At 44.5% G+C, this 21,563-nt stretch overlaps 1 protein-coding gene across 1 annotated transcript in view; it reads right to left on the bottom strand.

The window, feature by feature from the left end:
* The window catches only part of LOC103184889 (A disintegrin and metalloproteinase with thrombospondin motifs 12-like), a 201,510-nt gene that overhangs the window by 111,524 nt on the left and 68,423 nt on the right, over positions 1-21,563 (bottom strand). Inside the window, 4 exon segments of the mRNA XM_042331953.1 lie at positions 47-196; positions 508-632; positions 1,557-1,640; positions 13,009-13,205. Of these exon segments, the coding sequence (XP_042187887.1) occupies positions 47-196; positions 508-632; positions 1,557-1,640; positions 13,009-13,205 (556 nt within the window).

Below are 21,563 nucleotides of genomic sequence, written 5' to 3'. Positions count from 1 at the left end.
CAGTATTATCGTCAGTATTATTATTATTACTCATCACTATTATTACCTGTGACCGAGCTCGTGCGCTATTGTAAATGCCAGTGGGAGTCCAGAGTCTTCATTAATGTTGCAGCTTCTATGCGGTTGACATATTCCTGAAATGTGAGACAGGCCGAGTGTCTCACAGGGATGGTTCATTCCAGCGCACAGATCCTTCCTGCAATTGAAAAGGTATTTGCGATAAAAATAAAAATATAAAAATAATCATTTATGTAGGGCCTTTCACGTTTGGGAGGACACTTCAAAGAGTTTGACAATGGAGGCTAGAGCCTGGACTGGGGGTGAGAGCCAAAGGGGTTGGAAAGATGTACAAAATCACAGTCAAAAAGGTAGGTTTTGAGATATGCTTTAAATGAGTGGAAGGTACGATGGAGTGAAGGAGGAAGGGATGGAAAGAGGGAGGGAGGGAGGGAGGGAGGGATATAAACAGAGGGATTTTAAAATAATTATTGCTTTGCACAGACCCACCTGGTGAGCAATACAGCCACGTCGTGGTGATGTGGGCTGGAGTCACCCTTCGGGTTCATGTTCTTTTGCCATTTGCAGAAGCTGGCCAGTGTGTGGTCTCCATGGTGTATAATCTTCAGGTCTTCCTGGAAAGGGCGAGAGAAGGAGGTTCAACGAAAGGAGTGAAGAATGATGAGAAACTGAGCTCATCGGTTTAATGATGAAAAAGTAATAAATCATCATCCTAATATTTCATATAGCGCCTTTCAAATTAGGAGGTTTCAAAGAGCTTCACAGGATTTAATAATAATAATTCTACTCATTACATTTCAATATAGCAACTTTCACATCAGGAGGATGTCCCCAGAGCTCTTCCATGGGATATACTGCAAAGAGCATGACCTGCGTGTTTTGTAGGCAAATATAACCAGCCAATTTGCCCACAGCAATGTCCCCCAGACAGCCATGAAACAAATAACCAATTTTATTTTAAGAGATTATTGGCTAGAACACCTCTTTTCAAATAGCCACCATTCGATCTTTAATGTCAAATACGGAGTCCTGTTACGTATTGGTTAGAGCACTCGCCTCACAAGCGAGAGGACCCGGGTTCGATTCACAGACAGCATGAAAATTTAGCCAAGTTTCCTTGCTCCACACCCCTCTGTTTACGTAGCAGTAAGTGGGAACCAGATTTTTAGTCGATTGGCAGATTGTTTTCCAGGGGTAAGAATCCCTTCAGAAAAATGTAAAAATAATTTTGGTCACTCAATCCATAACTGTTTGTGTCTGCCTAGACTGTGAACTTAAAGTGCTAATTTAGGGATTGGACCCACAACCTTCTGACTCAGACGAGAGTGCTACAGACTGAGTTAGCCTGACATCTAATAGCACTGAATAATCTCTAAATCCCATCATCAACAAACATTGATTCAGAGTTGCTTACACTCATTGGAAACACAGAACGTTTTGGATTCCGATTTGAACATGATTTGCTGCAACATTTCCTTAAATAAAGAGCAAAAAAAGATTGTGAGAGGGAAATAATCAGTCTATATTTGCAGAAATACCTCTTCTTCTTCCAGTAAAATAAGCCGCACCAACACAATGTGGATCGCATTACCAATGCTTGGATCGTGGAACAAAGCAGTTACCTGTGACAGTACCAGAAGAGAGAAATTAATTGATTCCTCCAGCCAGAGAATTACAGCAACAATATCATGCATTTATACAGTGCCCTTCACAAGGGGTGGTGTTCTCAGACCAGTAAACAATGGTGGAGCTTGACTCCAAGCCGGGGACGAAGGGGAGGTGACCGTAGATACGGTCGAAGGGGAGAGCTTTCAGATGCGATCTGAAGATGGATAAAGAGTGGGCAAAGGTAAGGAGCTGAGAGTACCAGAGATTCATGGCTGCAGTGGCTGAAGGCACAGCCGCTGATGGTGGAGCAGAGGGCTTGAGGGAGGTGCAGAGGGTCTGAGCTGGCCAAGTGAAGGTGGTGAGTGGAGGAATGGGTGTGAGCTGGCTGGAGACATAGGGAGAGGTGCTGGGACATGAAGTGATTTGTAGGTGAGTGTGAGGACCTTGAAATCATTCATTTGGTCAATGGCCAGACTGCAGTGAAGAGAATTTACAATGCACAGACTTGACATTAGACAATTACTATTGAAACACTGACTGCCCACAGAAAAATCCAATCCAATGAATAATTACCATAGAACCATAGATATTTACAAAGAAAAGAAGGCCATCTGGCCCATAGTGTTCTGTGCTGGCTCTTTTAAAGAGCAATCCTATGCAGGGTTGTTGGCCAAGGATTGCTGCCCTTTCCACCTATCCTTGTAGTTTTCTTGAATTTAAAGCTTTTATCTCCCACAGGGTATCCTAAAGAAATAGTTTCAGACATTGTTACACACACCATCAGCAAAGTCTTATTTGGCCAGTAAAGTCAGCAAAGATTCTTTAATTATATTTCATTTTAACTTTAACATTCCAAAGGGATTAGATAATGTGGAACATGATAATCTTTTACTGTACAGTAGAACCAGAGGACATGGCCTGCGATTGAAGCGGGTAAATTCAGAACATCTGCGGAAACACTACTTCAGTGAGCGAACAGGAGGAGGGATTTGCAATGATGTTGGGGGAGATGGTGAGGGAGGGGTAATATGGCTGCAGTCAAACCTTATCTTGCAGGGAACTCTTCCAGTTTCATTTGACGACAACAAGACAGTCATAATCATTCAACTGGTCATTAACCTACCATTCATGTTACACATTACATTACAAGAACGAGCACTGCCAGTTCCCAAGGATGGGAGGTCATTGTACCAGCAGAAACTATCACAGGCATTCTTGTTCGATTCCATATTCAGAACACAGCAACAACACCAGTGATATAGAAAAGCAGGAAGCTGTCATATTCTCATTGGAATAATAATAATCCTCACATTTGATACAGGTCCCGTCACATTGGGAAAAGGTCTCAAAACACTTCACAGGATTTTACTGTAAAGTGCAGTGACTGTGTATTTTGAGGGCGAACACAGCAATTTGCACACAGCATCGTTTCACAAACAGCCATGAAGTGAATGACTAATTTTATTCAGGGAATTATTGGCCAGGCCAAAAGGGTGGCCCTCTCTTCCCTTTGCAATAGTCAACTGTCCAAGTAATGATGGGATCTCAGTTTTAACGTCTCATCCGAAGGACGATACCTCTGACAGTGTTGTATTGTAAATGCATTACTTGCCTCGGTGGTTTACGTGTATGTTTGACATCTGATTCAATCCACTGGAACAACATTTAAGATTCTTGCCTGTCCCATTTTCAACTGGGATCCATAAAACATCGTAACCAGTGTTACAGGCACATGCTCTCTAATCCGAACCGTGACCCAGCACGGTGCTTAAATCACTACTGGCTTGAGGGCTGCAAATTGAGAATAACAAATTGCTGATGTGGGGTTTGAACACACAACCTTCAGGACTTAAGCAAGGCAAGAGTGCTGCCGAGTGAGCCAGGCTGACACAGACATATATGACTTGTGGTTCTTTATCCAGGATCCTCTGCCTCACCCACATTAAAGTCCACCACCATAATAATAATCCTATTTGATACAGTCGTCGAGATATCTCAGAACACACTGTAAGGTGAATTGAGTGTGTATTTTGTGGGTGAAACGCGGCAACTAATTGTGCACAGCAATATCCCCAAAACAGTGGAGTAAGGGAACTTCTCTGGTTAAGAGTTTGCATTGCTGGGCACTTTCACAGAACTTTACATTGGAACTTGTATTAGTAGTTTAGGTGAAAAAAAAATGCTTCAATGACTTGGCATAGAAATTAGTGGATAATACGTCTGTTTTCACTGGCAAGCATTTATTTATCTTCCATTGTTTTGTTCGGATCAATCAAAAATTATAACCACGGCAAGTAGGGCGTAGCCTCTTGGATCTGTGAACTGTCTAAATCTATGAGATAATCTCCCAAAAATATTAGTTTCAGTTCCAGCCTCAGATCTTCGCTGTGAAATATGAAGTCTGTCTTCAGGCCATAATCCACACTCACCTGATGTAGTCCAGATGCTCTCCATGTGCCTAGTTTGACATTTGCCACAGACAGTCCCTGGAGACTGTTTAACAGTGTGGGTTCCACATTGTCCAAGATCGCAACCTATAAGAAACGTTCAATTTGATTCTAAACGCCCTGAGACGCTACCCCGAATGAAGGGGATGTGGAACCACTGCTGGAGGCTGTGGTTGAAGCAAAAAGTAAGAGACGCTCCTGGATGGAGGTTCAGAGACTGGGGGCAAAATGCTGAAAGCTTGCCCACCGAGTTGTATTAAAGGGTGGGGGGGAGGGAAGAAGCACAAGAAGAAGGCTAGTGCTCGCTGAAAACAAAACTGTGGGGTTCTGTACCGCTTGTCTCTCAAGTGAAAGGACTCAGATTTGATTGCCAGGTGGGGTGAAACCTTAGGCAAGCATCCTTCTCCACACTCGGTTTACCTAGCAGTAAGTGGAAACCAGGGTGTTAGTCACTTGGCAGATTGCTTATCCGGGGGTAATAATCCCTTAAAAAAATAATAACTTTGTTACTCAATCCATGACAATTTACGGAACACTTGCTGTGCGCAATTGGCTGTCGCGTTTCACCCACAAAATGTACGGTCAATTCACTTTGTAGTATATTCTGTGAAGCACTTTGAGATGTCTCGAAGATGTGATATGGCGCTACATCAAATGCAAGTATTATTATTATGGATTATTATAAAATTAAAGCTAAAACTGGAATGAAGTCAAACTGTGAAGTGCTGTGAATGTATAATGCATTGAAGCTATTCCCAGCAACACATCAAAGTGACCGAATGTGTCACTCTGCGTGATGTCGTATTTCACAAAGTACAATTTGTAGTATTATTTCGTTTCACCAGACCAGCAGAGCTCAAAGGCTTATCCCCCGAGGCAGATGCTGTGTGACAGCAACAGTTAGCAATGTCTCCAGGGTGTAGTGTCAACAGGAACTTTTCTCAAAAGAGTAACTTACAACTTGTCCAACAAGAACTTTAAGAGATTTCCTTTGTGTCAATTAACGGCGTGAAAACTGTAATGGTTATTAACACCTTTTTTGAAGTGTCAACACATCCGATATTTAAATTCTCTTAATTTCCAGATTTAATAAGATAATTATGCCATTGGTTCTGACACCATTCCATGGATTTGATATAGTGACAGACTCCACCACTGCCTCACCCCTCAGGCTGCCGAAATCCTCATCCATGCATTAGTCACATCAAGGCTCGATTATAATAATCCTTGCATTTGATATAGCGCTTTTCACGTCGGGAGGACGTCCCAAAGCGCTTCACAGAACACACTGTAAAGTGAATTGACTGTATATTTGTGGGCGAACGCGGCAGCCAATTGCGCACAGCAATGTCCCACAAACAGTCGTAGATTGAAAATGACCAATTTATTATTGTTTTTGTTTTTTGGAGGGATTATTATTAGGTGTGTGGAGTAAGGAAAACCCCAAGGTTTCGCCCTCTGCCTGGAACTGAACTCAGGTCTCTCACTTGCAAAGCGAGTGCTCTAACCACTGAGCTACAGGACTCCACGAAACTTATGGGAAACTCCCAAAATTCCAAAATTATGGAAACTCCCTCCTCATCAGCCTTCCCAACTCTTCCCTTCACAAGCAAACTCTGCAGTTCGTGTACTCTCACGCACCAGGCTCCGTGACTCCATCATTGCCACCCTCGCCCGACTCCACTGGCTCCCCATCCCCCAGAGAATCGAGTTCAAGATCCTCGTCCTCACTTTTAAGGCCATCCATGGCCTTACCCCCTCCTACCTCTCTGACCTGCTAACTCCCTACCAACCTGCCCGCTCCCTCCATTCAGCGGGCTCTGGTCTGCTCCATATCATCTCAAAGTGCTGCGTGGCATTTGCTTTAAAGTGTAGTGACTGAGTGTTGTGTAGGCCAACACAACAGCAAATTGCAGCAATGCTGATGATCAATTATATCTGGGTGGAGGGTTGACAATATCCCTTCTCTTTTTTGAATAATACCATGGGATCCTCAACGTTCACTGAATAGGCAGACTCGGTTTGACATCTCATCCCAAGGACGAAAACTGATTTCATCCCTCCAGACCACCCACCCGACTGCCCTCCCATCACAGTAGCAAGCTGCTGTTTAAATGAGTCCACGTGTCCTTGCCTCAACCACCCTTCCTACCAACATGCTCTAGTTGTTAATTACCCTCTGAGTAATAAAAATATTCCTGGTATTTGTTCCTGAAATGAGAAGAATAATAACAATCCTTGCATTTGATATAGCGCTTTATTGCGTCGTACAGACATCTCAAAGCGCTTCGCAGAATATATTGTCAAGTGGATTTACTGTATATTTTGCGGATGAAACGCGGCAGTCAATTGCGCACAGCAGTGTCCCACAAACACTCGTGGATTGAGTGTCCAAAGTGCTTTGTTTGTTGTTTTTAGGAGAGATTATTACCCCTGGAAAGCAATCTGCCAATCGAATAACAACCAGGTTCCTGCTTACTGCTAAGTAAACAGATGCGTGTGGAGGAAGGAAAGGCCCCGCCGAGAATCAAACCCACGTCCTCTTGTTTGCGAGGCAAGCTCACGAACCACTACACTCCAGGACTCCGGCAATATTACCTTTTGCAACTCTGAATCCCATTTGCCTGTTCAGATGGACGTTATAGATCCCATAGCATTATTTCAAAAGAAAGAGAAGGCATTTCTCCAAGATCCCTGGTCAACAATCCCCCAAATAAAATTAGTCACTCATTGCATAGCTGTTTGTGGCTCATATTGGCTGCCACGTTTCACACAAAATGGACAGTCATTGCACTTTACAGTAAAAAATCCTGTAAATCTCCGCCCCCCACACCCACACCCGGCAGAAAATATGCAACATCAAAGGATTATTATTAAATTAATGATAAATAATTCTCGGTTGTTCCCTAAAGGTCCCACAATCGCGTCGTTTTACACGCCGTTACAAAAGAAACGCATTACAATTTCATGGCCAGAAATGTTTCATTTGTAAAAGGTTTGATTCATTTTTCTGAGGACGTTTCCAATTTATTTTCTAAAAAAACCTTTAGACCCATTCCTTTCTCACTTGGCAATAAAAATTGTTATTAATTCAGAAATCACAGAGCTGTTTGAAGTCGCAAGTATCAAATCATTTAAAATTACCATTTCATCGAGACTTGATATAATTCAATCAAACCAGCCTCTTACTGTGTTTCAAACACTTTACTTAGAATCCTTCATTCCAATGTTTCATCGGCTATTACTTCCTGGATACTTATGCCCTGAAATTATACCACGCTTCATAAAGCATTAACATATTTTAAACATTAACATTGCCAAGTTATATTGCAAATCTCTCAAAGAGGAAACAACTATTGGGCACCACCTTATTAAAAAAATTACCCAGTGCTGACACTTTACAGTATATCTTGTGAAGTGCTTTGATATGTTGTCCCGACTTGAAAGGCACTATATCAAATATGAGCATTGATATCATTATCTTACAGCATTTTACACTACCAAAATGAGTCCTTTTTTTTTACTAATTTCCAGTTAAGCCGAATAATAATAATAATCCTTGCATTTATACAGAGCTCCGAGACTACCCCGTGTGAAGGGTGCTAGATAAATGCAAATTGTTGATGTTGGAATGTTGAACTGTCTCAAAGCCCTTCACAGGGATTTACTATTAAGAGTAGTGACTGTTTGCCAATTATGGTCAGAACCCACAAACAGCCATGAAGTGAATGACCTTTTCTGGGGGATTGTTATTGGGGTCATCAGAAAAAATTCCCTTATCTTTATGAATAGTGCCATAGCATCTTCAAAACCCTCTCGAACAGAGGACATAGGTTTAATGTCTCAAGCAAAGGACAGCACCCTCGACAATGCAGTGCTTCCCCATTGCATGATGATAACTCCCTGCTCGCCAGACTTCCCAACTGCAGATTATTTCGAACTCTGCAGCTTGTGTGCCCTCCCGTACCAGGCTCCATGAACCGATCACCCCAATCATTGCCCGGCCCCAATGGCTCCCCAATCCTCACGAGGATCGAGTTTAAAATCCTCATCTTCACTTTTAAAGCTCTCCACGGTCTCCACTTCCTCTGTGACCTATTAACACCACTACCAACCTGCCCGCTCCTTCCACTGAGCGGGCACTGGCCTGTACGTTGCCCCCACTCTGCCCACCCCAGCATCGGAGGTAGGGCCTTCAATTGTTTCTTCCCCCACTCTGGAACTTAATCCTGGCATCTCTCCACTTCGCCCCCTCCTTTAAGGCCTGTCTCAAGACTTTCCTCTTTGACCCCGCTTTCGGCCAACCTCTCACCCACCCCTAGTCCTGCAGCAATCCTGATGTTGCCATCAACCTGCTGAATGACTGTCTTTCCACAACCTTCAATTCCCGGCTCCCCTAAAATCCAGGGTTGCTTCCAAATCCACTCGCTCCCCCTGGTACAACAGTTCTCTCGGCTCACTCAAAACACAAATCAGGATGTTTGAGCAAGGATGGCAGAAATCCGGCATCACAATTCACTGCCAGCTATGGCTCAAGAACCTTTGCACCTACTGCCTCTCGCTTTCACAGGCCAAAACTGATTTTCACTCCAAAGTCATCTTGGAGGCAAACAACAATCCAAAGATGCTGTTTTCCACCGTCCATCACCTCCTCCGTGCATCCCTTCAAGCCCCCTCTATCCTCACATCAAACACCAAGTGTGAAGAGGTCTGAGATGGAGGGACTATGGGATAGAGTTACAGAGTGTGGGGGCACAGTGGCGGAAGGCCTGCCCGCCGATAGTAGGGCGAGCAAGGTGGGGACATGAAGTAGGCCAGAGCCCGCTGAGCGGAGGATTCGAACAGGATGGTAGGGGGTTAGGAGGTCGGTAAGGTAGGGGGGAGCAAGACTATATAGGGCTTTGAAGGTGAGGACCAGGATCTTGAAATGTATCCTCTTTGTGATGGAAAGCCAGTGGAGTTGGGCAAGGATGGGATGATAGGGTCACGGAGTCTAGTGCAGGAGAGGACACGGGCTGCAGAGTTCTGGATGATCTGCAGCCTGTGGAGGGAAGAGTTGGGGAGGCCGATAAGCAGTGAGTTTGTACAGTCGAGCCTCGATGTAATGAAGGCATGCATGAGAATTTTGGCGTCCTGCGGTGTGAGACAGTGTCGGAGCCGGGAGACTCCTTTGGGTACAAGGGGTACACTCCTTTGCACCCATTTCTCCCACCCAACCACATTCATCCAGATGAAGTTCATCAACTGGTGCCTCAACACCCTCCCCACCCAGCTGCTGGTCACTCAACTCTCTCTTCTCTCCCTCCTGCTGGCCAACATGGTCGACCAGTCTTTCTCCTTAGGCTCTGTTCCACTCCCCCTGAAAACCGCTGTCATCACACCCCTCCTCNAAAAAACCACCCTCGATCCCTCTAGTCCCTCATGCTACTGTCCTATCTCCAACTTACCTTTCATTGCCAAAGTCCTGGAACTCATTGTTGCAGGTCAACTTTGGTCACACCTCTCTCTCCACTCCCTCCTCAAGCCCCTGCATGGCCCCCATAAACATCTTCACTCCTGCGGATCTAAATCTCCTCAACCTCCCTGGACTCTCCCTCAGAGTCACCGAACCAGTGCGCAACCTAGGCGTCCGGTTCGACCCCCAACTGTCCTTCCTCCCCCACATCCGGTCCTTCACCAGGACCGCCTTCCTCCACCTCCGCCACATTGCCCGCCTTCAACTGTACCTTATCCCAAATGCAGCCTCGTGCAACGTTTGTCACCTTTTGATTGGATTACTTCAACGCATTCCTCGCTGGTCTCCCCAGATCCACCATTCAAAAGATCCAGCTCATCCAAAACTCTGTCGCCCGCATACTGACCCGGACCAAACTCTGTGCCAACATCTCACCAGTTCTGGTCCAGGCTGACTGGCTCCCGATCACCAAACGGATCGATTTCAAGATGCTCACCTCGTGTTCAAATACATTCAATCCCTGGCACCTCCCTACTTCTCCGAGCTCCTCACTCCCCAGTCCACAACCCGGCGCCTCCGCTCGACTGGAACTAACCTCCTATTCATCCCTCACACCCTCCGCCCCACCATGGAGTCCTGTAGCTCAGTGGTTAGAGCACTCGCTTTGCAAGTGAGAGACCTGAGTTCAATTCCAGGCAGGTCAGGGCGAAACCTTGGGCAAGTTTCCTTACTCCACACAGAGCCTAATAATAATCCCTCCAAAACCAAAAACAATAATAAATTGTCATTTTCAATATACGACTGTTTGTGGGACATTGCTGTACGCAATTGGCTGCCGCGTTCGCCCACAAATATACAGTCAATTCACGTTACAGTGTGTTCTGTGAAGCCCTTTGGGACGTCCTCCCGACGTGAAAAGCGCTATATCAAATGCAAGGATTATTATTATTAGAGGTCACACTTTCAGCCACTTCGCCCCAAAACCCTGGAGCACTCTCCCTCAATCCCTCTGCCTTGCCCCCTCTCTTACCTCTTTTAACTCCTGCATGAAAACTTTGCTCTTTGACTGTGCATACGGCCGCCTCCCCTCCCCCACTAGCTCGAAGTCAGGCTCCGCCACCATTATGCGCTCTGAGACGCTACCCAGTGTGGAGGGTGCTATATAAGTGCAAGTTGTTTTTGTTGTTGTACCCTTCACCCCTTTTGATTCCAATCCCCAGCTGGGTGCAAATTCTTGACTGTTCAGGGCTTCGGGGCGTTTTTCTGACTCGAAAGGCGATATATAAATGTAATTTTATTATTGTTATTGACTGCACTGGATTTGGAACACATGAGATGAGAAACAATTTATTTTCCAATCCTATTCAATAGACTAATTCCCATGTTTAAGCTTCTATCCACATCTGCAATCTCAAAGTTGCTGAGTGGTAGTAATGCACACTGTATATCCCTAAAGAAGACAGTCTACTTCCCTTGTACCTCTTGCAGACTCTTTACAAAATTGGTTTCAAATTGGTCCGTTGTCAAAGTCAGAGTCAGCACGAAAAGTAATGCTCAAAGAGCCTTGTAATCAGCTAAGAGATGAAGGAAACATCTGTCATAGAAATGGAGAGAGTGCAGCGAAGATGATACCAAGGTATGAGCTAACATAGGTATGAAGAGAGGCTGGCTAAAATGGGACATTTTTTACTGGAACAGAGGAAATTGAGAGGGGCTGTGACAGAAGTCTTTAATATTCTGAAGCGGTACGGCAAGAGAAATGGGAAAAAGCAATTACTTTAGTTGAAGAATCAGTGATGGATAGGGAGGGAGCAGGAAAGAGTTTCACGACCATCAGTAGAAAAATCAGAGGAGAGGTTAGAAGAAGCTTTCCCGTAAAATTCGCATGGTGCAGGATTCATTACCGCAAGTGGTTATTGAGGCCGGATCAATAGAACAGTTCAAAAGGGAACTGAGAAGCAATAACATTAAGGAATATAGGCAAATAGCTGCAAGGAGACTGATATAAACTTAGAGTGGTAACAGTAGTGACTCCTTCTATGCTCAAGACCTCTGCTTCTTATTATCCTGAAACTCCTCCAAAATAATAATAATAATAATAATGTAGTCACTCAATACACAACATATTTATGGGACACTGCTGTGTGCAATTGGCTGCCGCATTTCACCCACAAAACACACTTTATAGTATATTCGGTGAAACGCTTTGAGACATCTTGATGACGTGATAAGGTGCTGCATCAAATGCAAGGATTATTATTATTATTATTATGCTCGCTGCAAAAAAAATTGTCTAAAATAAGTGCAGAATGCGGTTTATCCTGAATCCACGTTAAGTGGCAAGGAAGAAGCTTGGGCTCCGATCAAGAGAAGATGATTAAAGCACTGAACTTTTCTGTGTGCTTTTAATTAGCGCTGCAGCATGAAACACATTCAATCATGCACCACACACTCATTAAGGGGACGGAATTCAGCTCATATATAAAGATAAAGGCCAGATGTTCCTTTCAAGTCAACATTTCATCTGGCTTCATCGGCTCTCTTAAGAGTGAATAAAGGAATATCTTTTATGCATACCCTTTGACAGAGAAGAGATTCAAGGGTAAAACACACAGAAACACACACTTTCTTAACCCATTCATAGAATCGTACAACTTTTTAGCACAGAAAGAGGCCATTTGGCCCATTGTGCCTGTGCGGATTCTTTGAAAGAGCTACCAACGAGTCCCATTCCTCAATCTTACCAAATAGTCTTGCAAATTTTTCCTTTTCAAGTACATATCCAATTCCTTTTGGAAAGTTACTATTGAATCTGCTTATACCACGCTTTCATTCCTTGTGCTAATTAACATAGGGAGGGGGTAGGGGTAAGAAGCATACAGCAAGCTGTTTTTGGTCAGCTACATATCTGACACATCTGAACCTTTCAAAGACCATGGATTCTTTCCACTCAGCTCCTGTTAATGCTGCAAGCCAAAGCCCTAATGAGTAGGTGGTCCTTCTTGGACAAGCAGTGGGAAAACTTGCCATACAGTGCTCACAATGATAAGCTGTGTGGTTTCAGCTGGTTAGACCATAGCAGTTACTCCAATGCAAACTCTGGGGTCCCCAAGCCTTGGCTCTTGTCAACCCTCGCCTAATAGTTTCTGGAATTAGGTAAGCAGGATGCATCTCTCCAGGAAAGAGTGCATATTCCATTCTAATAAACTATCTCTGGGCTCTGGGATTTCCATGTGTAGATGGGATGCATGGAATTCTTAGTTTGATTTGGATACTCTTAAGCATGGTGATGGGTTTCCACATGTGCCAAACACTCAGCTGACAAAAATAAATTCCAGAAACAGTAATATCCTTGTGTAGGTGATATACATTCATAGAATTTTTACAATTTTACATTTATATAATGCTTTTTACAGCTGCAGGACATCTTGATCGCTTTAATGCTATTTATTTTTCACCATAAAAGTGAATTGGACTCACCATATTTATTATGGTAAAAATGTACGATTCCACGTTTTCCCTGCCGTGGTATTCAATCATCTTGGTGTCCGCCACTACCAAGGTTTCCACCCATCGCTCTTTGCTGACTGACCGCTGGGAGATAGTGTGTTCTTTTCTCCGGGTCTCTTCCCATTTCTCTCTCTGTCTCTCTTGTTCCAGGACACTGCTGGTAGAGTCTAGGCAGAGAGTGGAGGCAAAAACACAAGTTCATGGATAACATGCTGGAATTTTGCAGTATTTCTTGACACATTTCTTAATTAAGAAATCCCGATTGGTGACTGGACATTCACCTCTCACATTATACCGACTAGTGGGAACCTCACACCTAAGACAGGATGTACTGATGTTCGGTTGGAAGCAGTCTCGCCTTTGGAGTCAGAAGATCGTAGGTTCAAGCCCCACGTCAAGCCTTTGAACTCGAATCAAGAATGAATCTTGTATAGTGCTGGAGGTATGCTACATTATCGGAGGTGTCTCATTCGTGTTTGGGTTGCCAGTTTCTCTGGATTTCCAATTAATTCTTATCATTAAAGTGGTTAAACATTGAATGGTGTCAACCTGGCTTTATCGGCGACTCATTCAGTAGCACTCTCACCTAAAAAACAAGGTCCATCAGTTCACCTTCCGCATTCCTGGCAGTCACATGTACATATGTCCCAAACTACCTATGTACTGTATCCCATAATGTTAGTCCCTAAAAGAATAGTATCTAATCTGTGTTTGAAAGAATCAACACTTGCTGCTTCAACCGTCTCCCTAGGGAGCTCCTTCCACACTAAAGTAGTGTTTGTGTAGATTCGTTCTGAATTTACACCACTTCAATCGCAGGCCGTGTCCTCTGGTTCTACTATTCTGGACAGGTTGAAACAGCCTGCTGTGATCTACACTGTCATTCAGTTATAATGTGCTCGTTCATTTAGATGCTTTGTGACAGAACAATCTACCTGTAAACTTTAGTATGTGCAAATAAAATCTAGTACCTTATCCCTCAACGGGCTTTACAGTGAAGAACTGTCAAGACACACTCTGAAACATCAATCCAACTTAAATGTGCTATATAATAATAAGAATCCTTGAATTTGATACTGCGCCTTTTCAAGTCGGGAGGAAGTCCCAACAAGGATTCGCAGCATATACAACAACAACAAATTGCATTTATATAGTACCCTTTATACGGGGTAGCATCCACGGAGTCTGGCAACGAGCCAGGGAGGGAGGGAGGGGGAGGTGACCGTAAGCACGATCAAAAAGGAAGGTCTTTAGACAGGATATATTGTAAAGTGCAGTGAATGTGTGTTTTGTGTGCAAATGTGGCAACCAATAGTGCACAACAACATCCCACTGACAGCTGGGAAAATAAATGACCAATATATAAGTGTAAGTACAAGATTATGATCTCATCACCTGATTGACTGCAAATAAAGCAGCCTTTCGCACGAAAAAAAATCCCACAAATATTCATGAGATTAACAGACAATTTTACCTGGAGGATTTTTGGCCAAGACACCAGAGAAACTCCCCTCTCTTTTCCAATTGTGTCATGCTATCCGAAGATCAGACAGGACCTGGGTTCAATGTTTGATCCAAACGGCGACACCCAAGTATCTCCGATGGAGTGCAGGCCAAGAACTCCAGCTCAGGTCCTGACGTGTGTCTACAGCTAGTGAACTGGCAGAGAACTGAGCCATGCTAGGTTTAGGATCTGATTTGCTTTATTTTGCCAGTTGCAGCATGCTGGAGCTAATCATTTCAAAGACGCTACCTGAAAATAAATAGCGAGCAAGGTCTCTATAGATTTTATTCTTTGGCAATCCAACGTCTTTTTTCTTGTTAAGAATTTTTCTTTTTGGTCAGCCCGATGTTTTACACATGCAGAAACCCATCATCGTGCTTAATAGCATCCAAACCAGAGAAAAGATTCCACATATGTATGCGACCTACACATTGCATATTTTTGTACTTGGAATGTAATGTGCACTCTCCCCACAGAGGGATGGACCCTGTTTACCTAATCCTGGAATATTAGGTGCAATCCATGACTGTTTGTGGGACACTGTTGTGTGCAATCGGTGCTGCGTTTTGCCCACAAAATACACAGTCACTACATTTTACAGTATATCCTGTGAAGAACTTTGAGATGTCTCGACGATGTGATAAGGCACTCTATCAAATGCAAGAGGAATTATTATTATTATTATATTCTGTGAAGCGCTTTGAGACGTCTCAAAGATGTGATAAAGCGCTATAGCAAATGCAAGGATTATTATCATTATTATTATTATATGTTGGAAAGAGCCCTGCTACCGTCAAGCTCCACAACTCCAACTGGTGGAATCATCGCTCGATTGGAAAAGAGGGGTGTCTGAGCTGGGCCACAGGATGTGTGAGAGCATTTCATGCAGAGCTGTGTGGCTCACAAGGAAGTTCTCAAGGAATTTCTGGTACCAACTATCTGCCAAGTGTCTGCTCAATCATGTGCTAGTTAGATGTCAAATGACCGACTGGTAATTACCTGCCTACCGAGGACTCCTTCGAGCTGTGGATGAGCCATGAGCTGGGCCAATAGAAAAGGGCGGAATCCGCCACAAACCTCGGTCCAGCTACAAACCCGCTTATGAATGTAGTTTCCAGCCCGCGGGTCTCCCGGCTGTTTAGCTGACGTGGGTGGAACTGCGCCAGATGCACATGCATGGGGCGGCGCACGCGGCAAATGGGCTTCACTCGGAGGCTCTGCTGTTGTGATTCTCCGTGCGCTTGTGGGTGCGATTGTCTATGTGGCGATCACGCCATCCTCCTCCACTGCCTTTCCTCCGTCATCCACCTCAGTGGGACCGCACTCGCCTGGTTCGAGTCCTACCTCGCAAACCGCCAGCAGTACATCTGCACAAACGGCTTCTCCTCCCGCTCTCACCCGGTTACCTGCGAGGTACCCTAAGGATCCATCCTTGGCCCCCTCCTCTTTCTGATCTACATGCTCCCTCTTGGGGATGTCATCCGTAGACATGTGGTACATTTCCACATGTATGCGGACGACACCCAATTCTATTTTTCCACCTCTCTTTGCGAGCCCCCCAGTCCCCTGATGTTCTGTCAGCCTGCCTGTTAGTTCTCAGGGGCTGGATGAGCGCAAATTTCCTTTAGCTGAACGTTGACAAGACAGAAGCCATACTCTTTGGCTCTCATCAACGTCTAAAATCTCACAGCTCTCACCCCTTCCATGTACCCGACCTCCCCCTAAAACTCTCCGAACCCGTACGCAACCTAGGCATCAGGTTCGACCCCCAATTATCCATCTTCCCCCACATCCCTCACCAGCAACGCTTTCTTCCACCTCCGACACATCGCCTGTCTCCACCAATACCTCTCTACGAAAGCTGCTGAAATCCTGGTCCATGCTTTTGTCACCTCTCGGCTGGACTAGTCTAATGCCCTCCTCGCCGGCCTCCCCTCCACTACCATCCATAAAATCCAGATTATACCAAACTCTGCCACCCGCATTCTCACCCGCACCAAACTCCACAGCCTGATTATCCCAGTCCTTGCCAGACTGCACTGGCTGCCTGTCCCAGAGAGGATCGACTTCAAGATCCTCACCCTTGTATTCAAATTTCTCCACTCCTCTGCATCCCCCCTACCTCTCTGACCTCCTCTCTCCTCAAAACAGCACCTGTTGCCTTTGTTCCTCCGGGTCTGGACTCCTCCTTGTCCGCCGAGTCCTCCACTCCGCCCTCAGCGGCCATGCCTTCAGCCACTATGCCCCGAGGCTCTGGAACTGCCTTCCTCAGTCCCTTCGCCTCGCCCCTCCCTTCCCATTTTCAGATCTCTGCTGAGGCCTTTCTTTTCGACCTCGTCTTTGGTCACCTTCCTCCCCCTCCCCCTGACTCGGTCCTGGGATCTGTTACTGTGAAGCGCTCTGAGACACCGTCCGGCATGAAGGGCGCTATATAAATCCAAGTTGTTGTTGTTGTATGTACGTCTCTCAATATGCATTTGTGTGTGTCTCAATCTGTTTGTGAGCATGTGTGAGTATGTCTTTGCCTTCATCTCCTCTGTGTGCCTGCATGTGTCTCTCTCTATGTGTTTGTGAGTGTCTCTGTGTGAGTGTGAATCTCTCTTTGAGAATGTGTGTCTTTCTGTGTCTGTGAGTGTTTGTCTCTCTCTGTGCTTCTGTGTGTGTGTTTCTCTCCCTGTGTCTCTGAGTGTGTGTGCGTCTCTCTGTGTCTCTCAGTGTGTGTGTTTCTCTCTGTGTCTGTTTCTCTGAGTGTGTGTGTGTGTCTCTCTCTCTCTCTCTGGGTTTGTGTGCGGTGCTCGGCCCTAAGAGGTCCAGTAGCCTTGCTGATGTTCCCCCTTGCCCCTGCAATCTAACATGCGTTATTTCCTCATGTTGAGTTTTTATCAATAAAGTGAAAAAAGTAGGTTGTTGGTAAAATGTACATCAATGACACGAATCAAAACCCTGTCATTTTCTGAAAAATGTGTCAAAAACCCTTGCAATTTCCTGCAAATCTGCCCAGAATTTTGGGCAAGTATTTCCGCACTTTTCTATTGGCCCAGGCCATGAGCAACAAATAGACAGGCAATGACTCTTCAGTCTTGAAAGGAGATGTCTCAAGAGGGCACAACTATAACAAATTACATTTGTGTAGTGGCCTTCACGGTGGCAAGACATCCCAGGGTGCTGGACAGTCAGGGGGTTTTAGACTCTGTCGAGGTATAGCACATTTTAGATGGGATTAGAAAAGTAACAGAACAATACTAGTAGAACAAGAGGACAACATTTTAGAATTGCATAGTGCAATTTCAGGACAGATACCAGGAAGATTTTCTTTAACCAGAGTATAATTAATGACTGAAAGAGATTGGCGGGAAGGGTGGTTGAGGCCAGGACGCCTGACTCATTTACAAAGCAGTTTGATGCTGTAATGAGAACAACAAAATTACATTTGTATAGCTCCTTTCACGTTGAGCGGACGTCCAAGATGCTGGAAGAGGATAAAATGGATATTTTGAAGGGTGAGTTAATAATAATAATCCTTGCATTTGATATAGCGCTTTTCACGTCTTCTAGAAATCTCAAAGCGCTTCACAGAATATACTGTAATGTGAACTGACTGTATATTTGTGAATGAACCACGGTAGTCAACTGTGCACAGCAGTGTCCCACAAACAGTCGTGGATTGAAGTGACCAATTTATTGTTGTTTTTTTTTCTTGAGGGATTATTATTAGGCGTGTGGAGTAAGGAAACTTGCCCAAGGTTTTGACCTGCCGGGAATCAAACCCAGGTCTCTCGCTGAGTGAGTGTTCTAACCACTGAGCTACAGGTAGGTCTAAGATCCCCCTTTATTCAAATCAATACTGTGATTTGTTTGTCTTGTTTCCTCTCTTGCTTCAAAACCCTCCAGATACCTTGGATAGGTATCTGGAGAAGACAGGTTTGCAGGGTTATGGGGAGAAAGCTGGTGAGTGGGGTTAATAAAAGTCAGTTGCTCTGTCAAAGAGCCGGCACAGACTCGATGGGCCGAATGGCCTCCTTCTGTGCCGTAACATTCTATGATTCTATGATATGAAAAGCATGTTTCTCGTTCGAACAACCACCTACTCCATCAGCAAATTTGTAATGAAAATTGCTACATTAGTTATAGCTAATGTTCCGTGAGGTAGCTTATCATTTCCACCTCTTCTTATCGCTATAACCTTAAATCTCATTGGCGAACAGGTATTTATTTTTCTTTAATGGATGTAATGAACATTGCCTTTGCAGGGTGGTTTGCTGATTAATATGCTGAAATGTTACCGTCTGTTGGCAGGTTATTGTTTGTTTTGTCGGTCGAAAGTGACGAGAGAAAAGCGTTCCAGCTTAAGCAATATCATTGAGCCCGAAGATATCTGCAGGTCCCCGATTGTGCAGCTGAAAACAAGTTACGGACTTCACTGTGGAGTCCTATAGCATATTGATTAGAGCACTCGCCTCACAAGCAAGAGAGCTCAGGATCAATTCCTGGTCAGGGTGAAACCTTAGGCAAGTTTCCTTATTCCACATCCTCTGTAAGTAGGTAAGTAGGAACCAGGTTGTTAGTCGATTGGAGGATAGCTTTCTGGAGGTAATAATCCCTTCAAAATAAGCAAATAATAATAATTTGGTCACTCAATCCATGATTGTTTGTGGGGACACTGCTGTGCACAATTGGTTGCCACGTTTTGCCCCAAAAATATACAGTAAATTCACTTTACAGTATATTCTTTGAGTCATCTCAACGACGTGATATGGTGCTATATCTAATGCAAAGATTATTATTGTTAACTCATACCCTGTGTGAGATGGAATCTATGGCTGCCTCTTGGGGAGGCAAAACAAGGACTTTTATCCCACGATTGCTGGGCTTAGAGTTCAAAGAGATACTTTGGACCAAGCCATTTTACCCGAATAATAATAATAATCCTTGCATTTGATTTAGCACTTTTCACGTCTTCTAGACGTCTCAAAGCGCTTCCCAGAATATACTGTAAAGTGAATTGGCTGTATATTTGTGGACGAAACGCGGTAGCCAATTGCGCACAGCAGCGTCCCCACAAACAGTCGTGGATTGAAGTGACCAATTCATTATTGTTTTTTTCTTGAGGGATTATTATCAGGCGTGTGGAGTAAGGAATCTTGCCCAAGCCGGCAATCGAACCCAGGTCTCCCGCTTGCGAGGCGAGCGCTCTGACCATTGAGCTACAGGACTACACAAATCGCACGAAGAGGGAAACTGGTGGAGGCGGTGGGTTCGCAGCACAAACTAGCAAATAATTGACATCAGGTGTTCCACTGTTTCTTAACTGATTCCACATGATAATTAGTATCGCCCCAGACACCAAAATGCACAACAACAACTTATATTTATACAGCACCACTCACGCTGGACACACTCAGAGCGCTTGCACAGCTCCAATATATGACTCTCTAAACTGGTTACGATTGCAAAGGAATGGAAACGTTATATGTTAAATAAATAATCCTTCTATTTGGTATAGCATCTTTCATGCCCGGAGGCCGGCCCAAAGTACTGATTTTGCCCGGCCCCATAACCCAGTGCAAATTTGAATTCTACATGAGTCCTGCTTGGCCAGCAAACTCAGCGCACACCAGGATTTGAACCATTGAAGCCCCTGATCTGTAATCTGCAGCTTTATCCACCGCACCACTGAGACTGTCCCTCCCCCTCCCTGGTCACTGCTTTTATCAGAACAAGCCACTGCACATTACTCAACATCTGAACTGAACAAGCCACAGGGAGAAACATCCAAGGAGATAGGAATCTGACTAACTCTGACAAAACTTCAGAGCTCAGCACACCGCACCTAGATGGTAATCTGCAGTTAATGACTTGCCCACAGGCAATAGGAGCACAGTGTACAGTCAGCCTTCTCTGCTCAGCTCAGCTAATAAACCTCTTGCCTCCAGGTCAGGTGGTCATGGGGTCAAACCTGAACAGAAATTGAATAGTGCATAGATACATAGAAACAGGAGTATTCAGCCCCTCGAGCCTGTTCCGGCATTCTATAAGATCATGGCTGACCTGCACCTCAACTCCAATTACCCGCCCTTGCCCCATATCCCTTGATACCCTGACCTAACAAATATCTATCAACCTTAGTCTTGAAGATGTGAATGGATCCAACATCCACAGCCTTTTGGGGGAGAAAGAAAAACACCTTCAAGGCCGCTATATAAATGCAAGCTGTTGTTGTTGATGCTGTTTGTGGGACCTTGCCAAGCACGAATCAGGCTCCACTGACACCTGAGAGGAACGAAAATAACAATCTTTGCACTTGATGCAGCGCATTCCACGTCGGCAGCGTGTCAAAGGATTATACTGTAAAGTGCGGTGACCGTGTATTGTGCAGGCGAACACGACAGCCAATTTGCACACAGCGTAGACCCCAAAAACAGCTGTGCAACGAATGGATGACTAAGAACTTGTAAACATCTCTGCAAGAAATTTCCTCACCCCATTAAGTATGTTTGGATGAACGCGAAGAATGAGGAATTCAGAGGTAGATGCCAAGTTAGTGAATGGAAATCAATCTTGAATGTATCTAATTTGGCAACATAGCTGTGAAATCATCACAGGGGTTAGACTCCAATTGATATTTACAGAAGAAATCATTTTATTCCCACCAGTTTCAACTAACAACAATTTAGTCATTGACTTCATCTCGTTTCGCACTAATTATCTCTTTTCTTGCTAGGTTTCCGGCAGCAGGACAAACTATCTTGTCTCCATGGAAACTCATATCCATGAGTTACATTTGCTTTTTTTTTACTAAACCTGGGGATAGAAGTATTTCAATGGAACTTGATGTGAATGTGTTTCAGTTTGGGTTATTTTTGCTTCCGTTCATCCCACCAAGTGTCCGCACAAATTTATTTTTACTCCAATTGCTTCACCCTCCTCTCGTAATTTTACTTGACTATTTTGTCACTGGGGGCTGAAATTCTTCCCACATAGCTTCTGTTAACCCTGCAAGCAAAGCCCTAATGGATAGGGT

This window comes from Callorhinchus milii, unplaced genomic scaffold (genome assembly GCF_018977255.1).
Source record: "Callorhinchus milii isolate IMCB2004 unplaced genomic scaffold, IMCB_Cmil_1.0 Scaffold1, whole genome shotgun sequence".
NCBI lineage: Eukaryota > Metazoa > Chordata > Chondrichthyes > Chimaeriformes > Callorhinchidae > Callorhinchus > Callorhinchus milii.
Note: the sequence above shows the minus strand (reverse complement) of the source record. Positions and strands in the feature narration are given on the sequence as shown.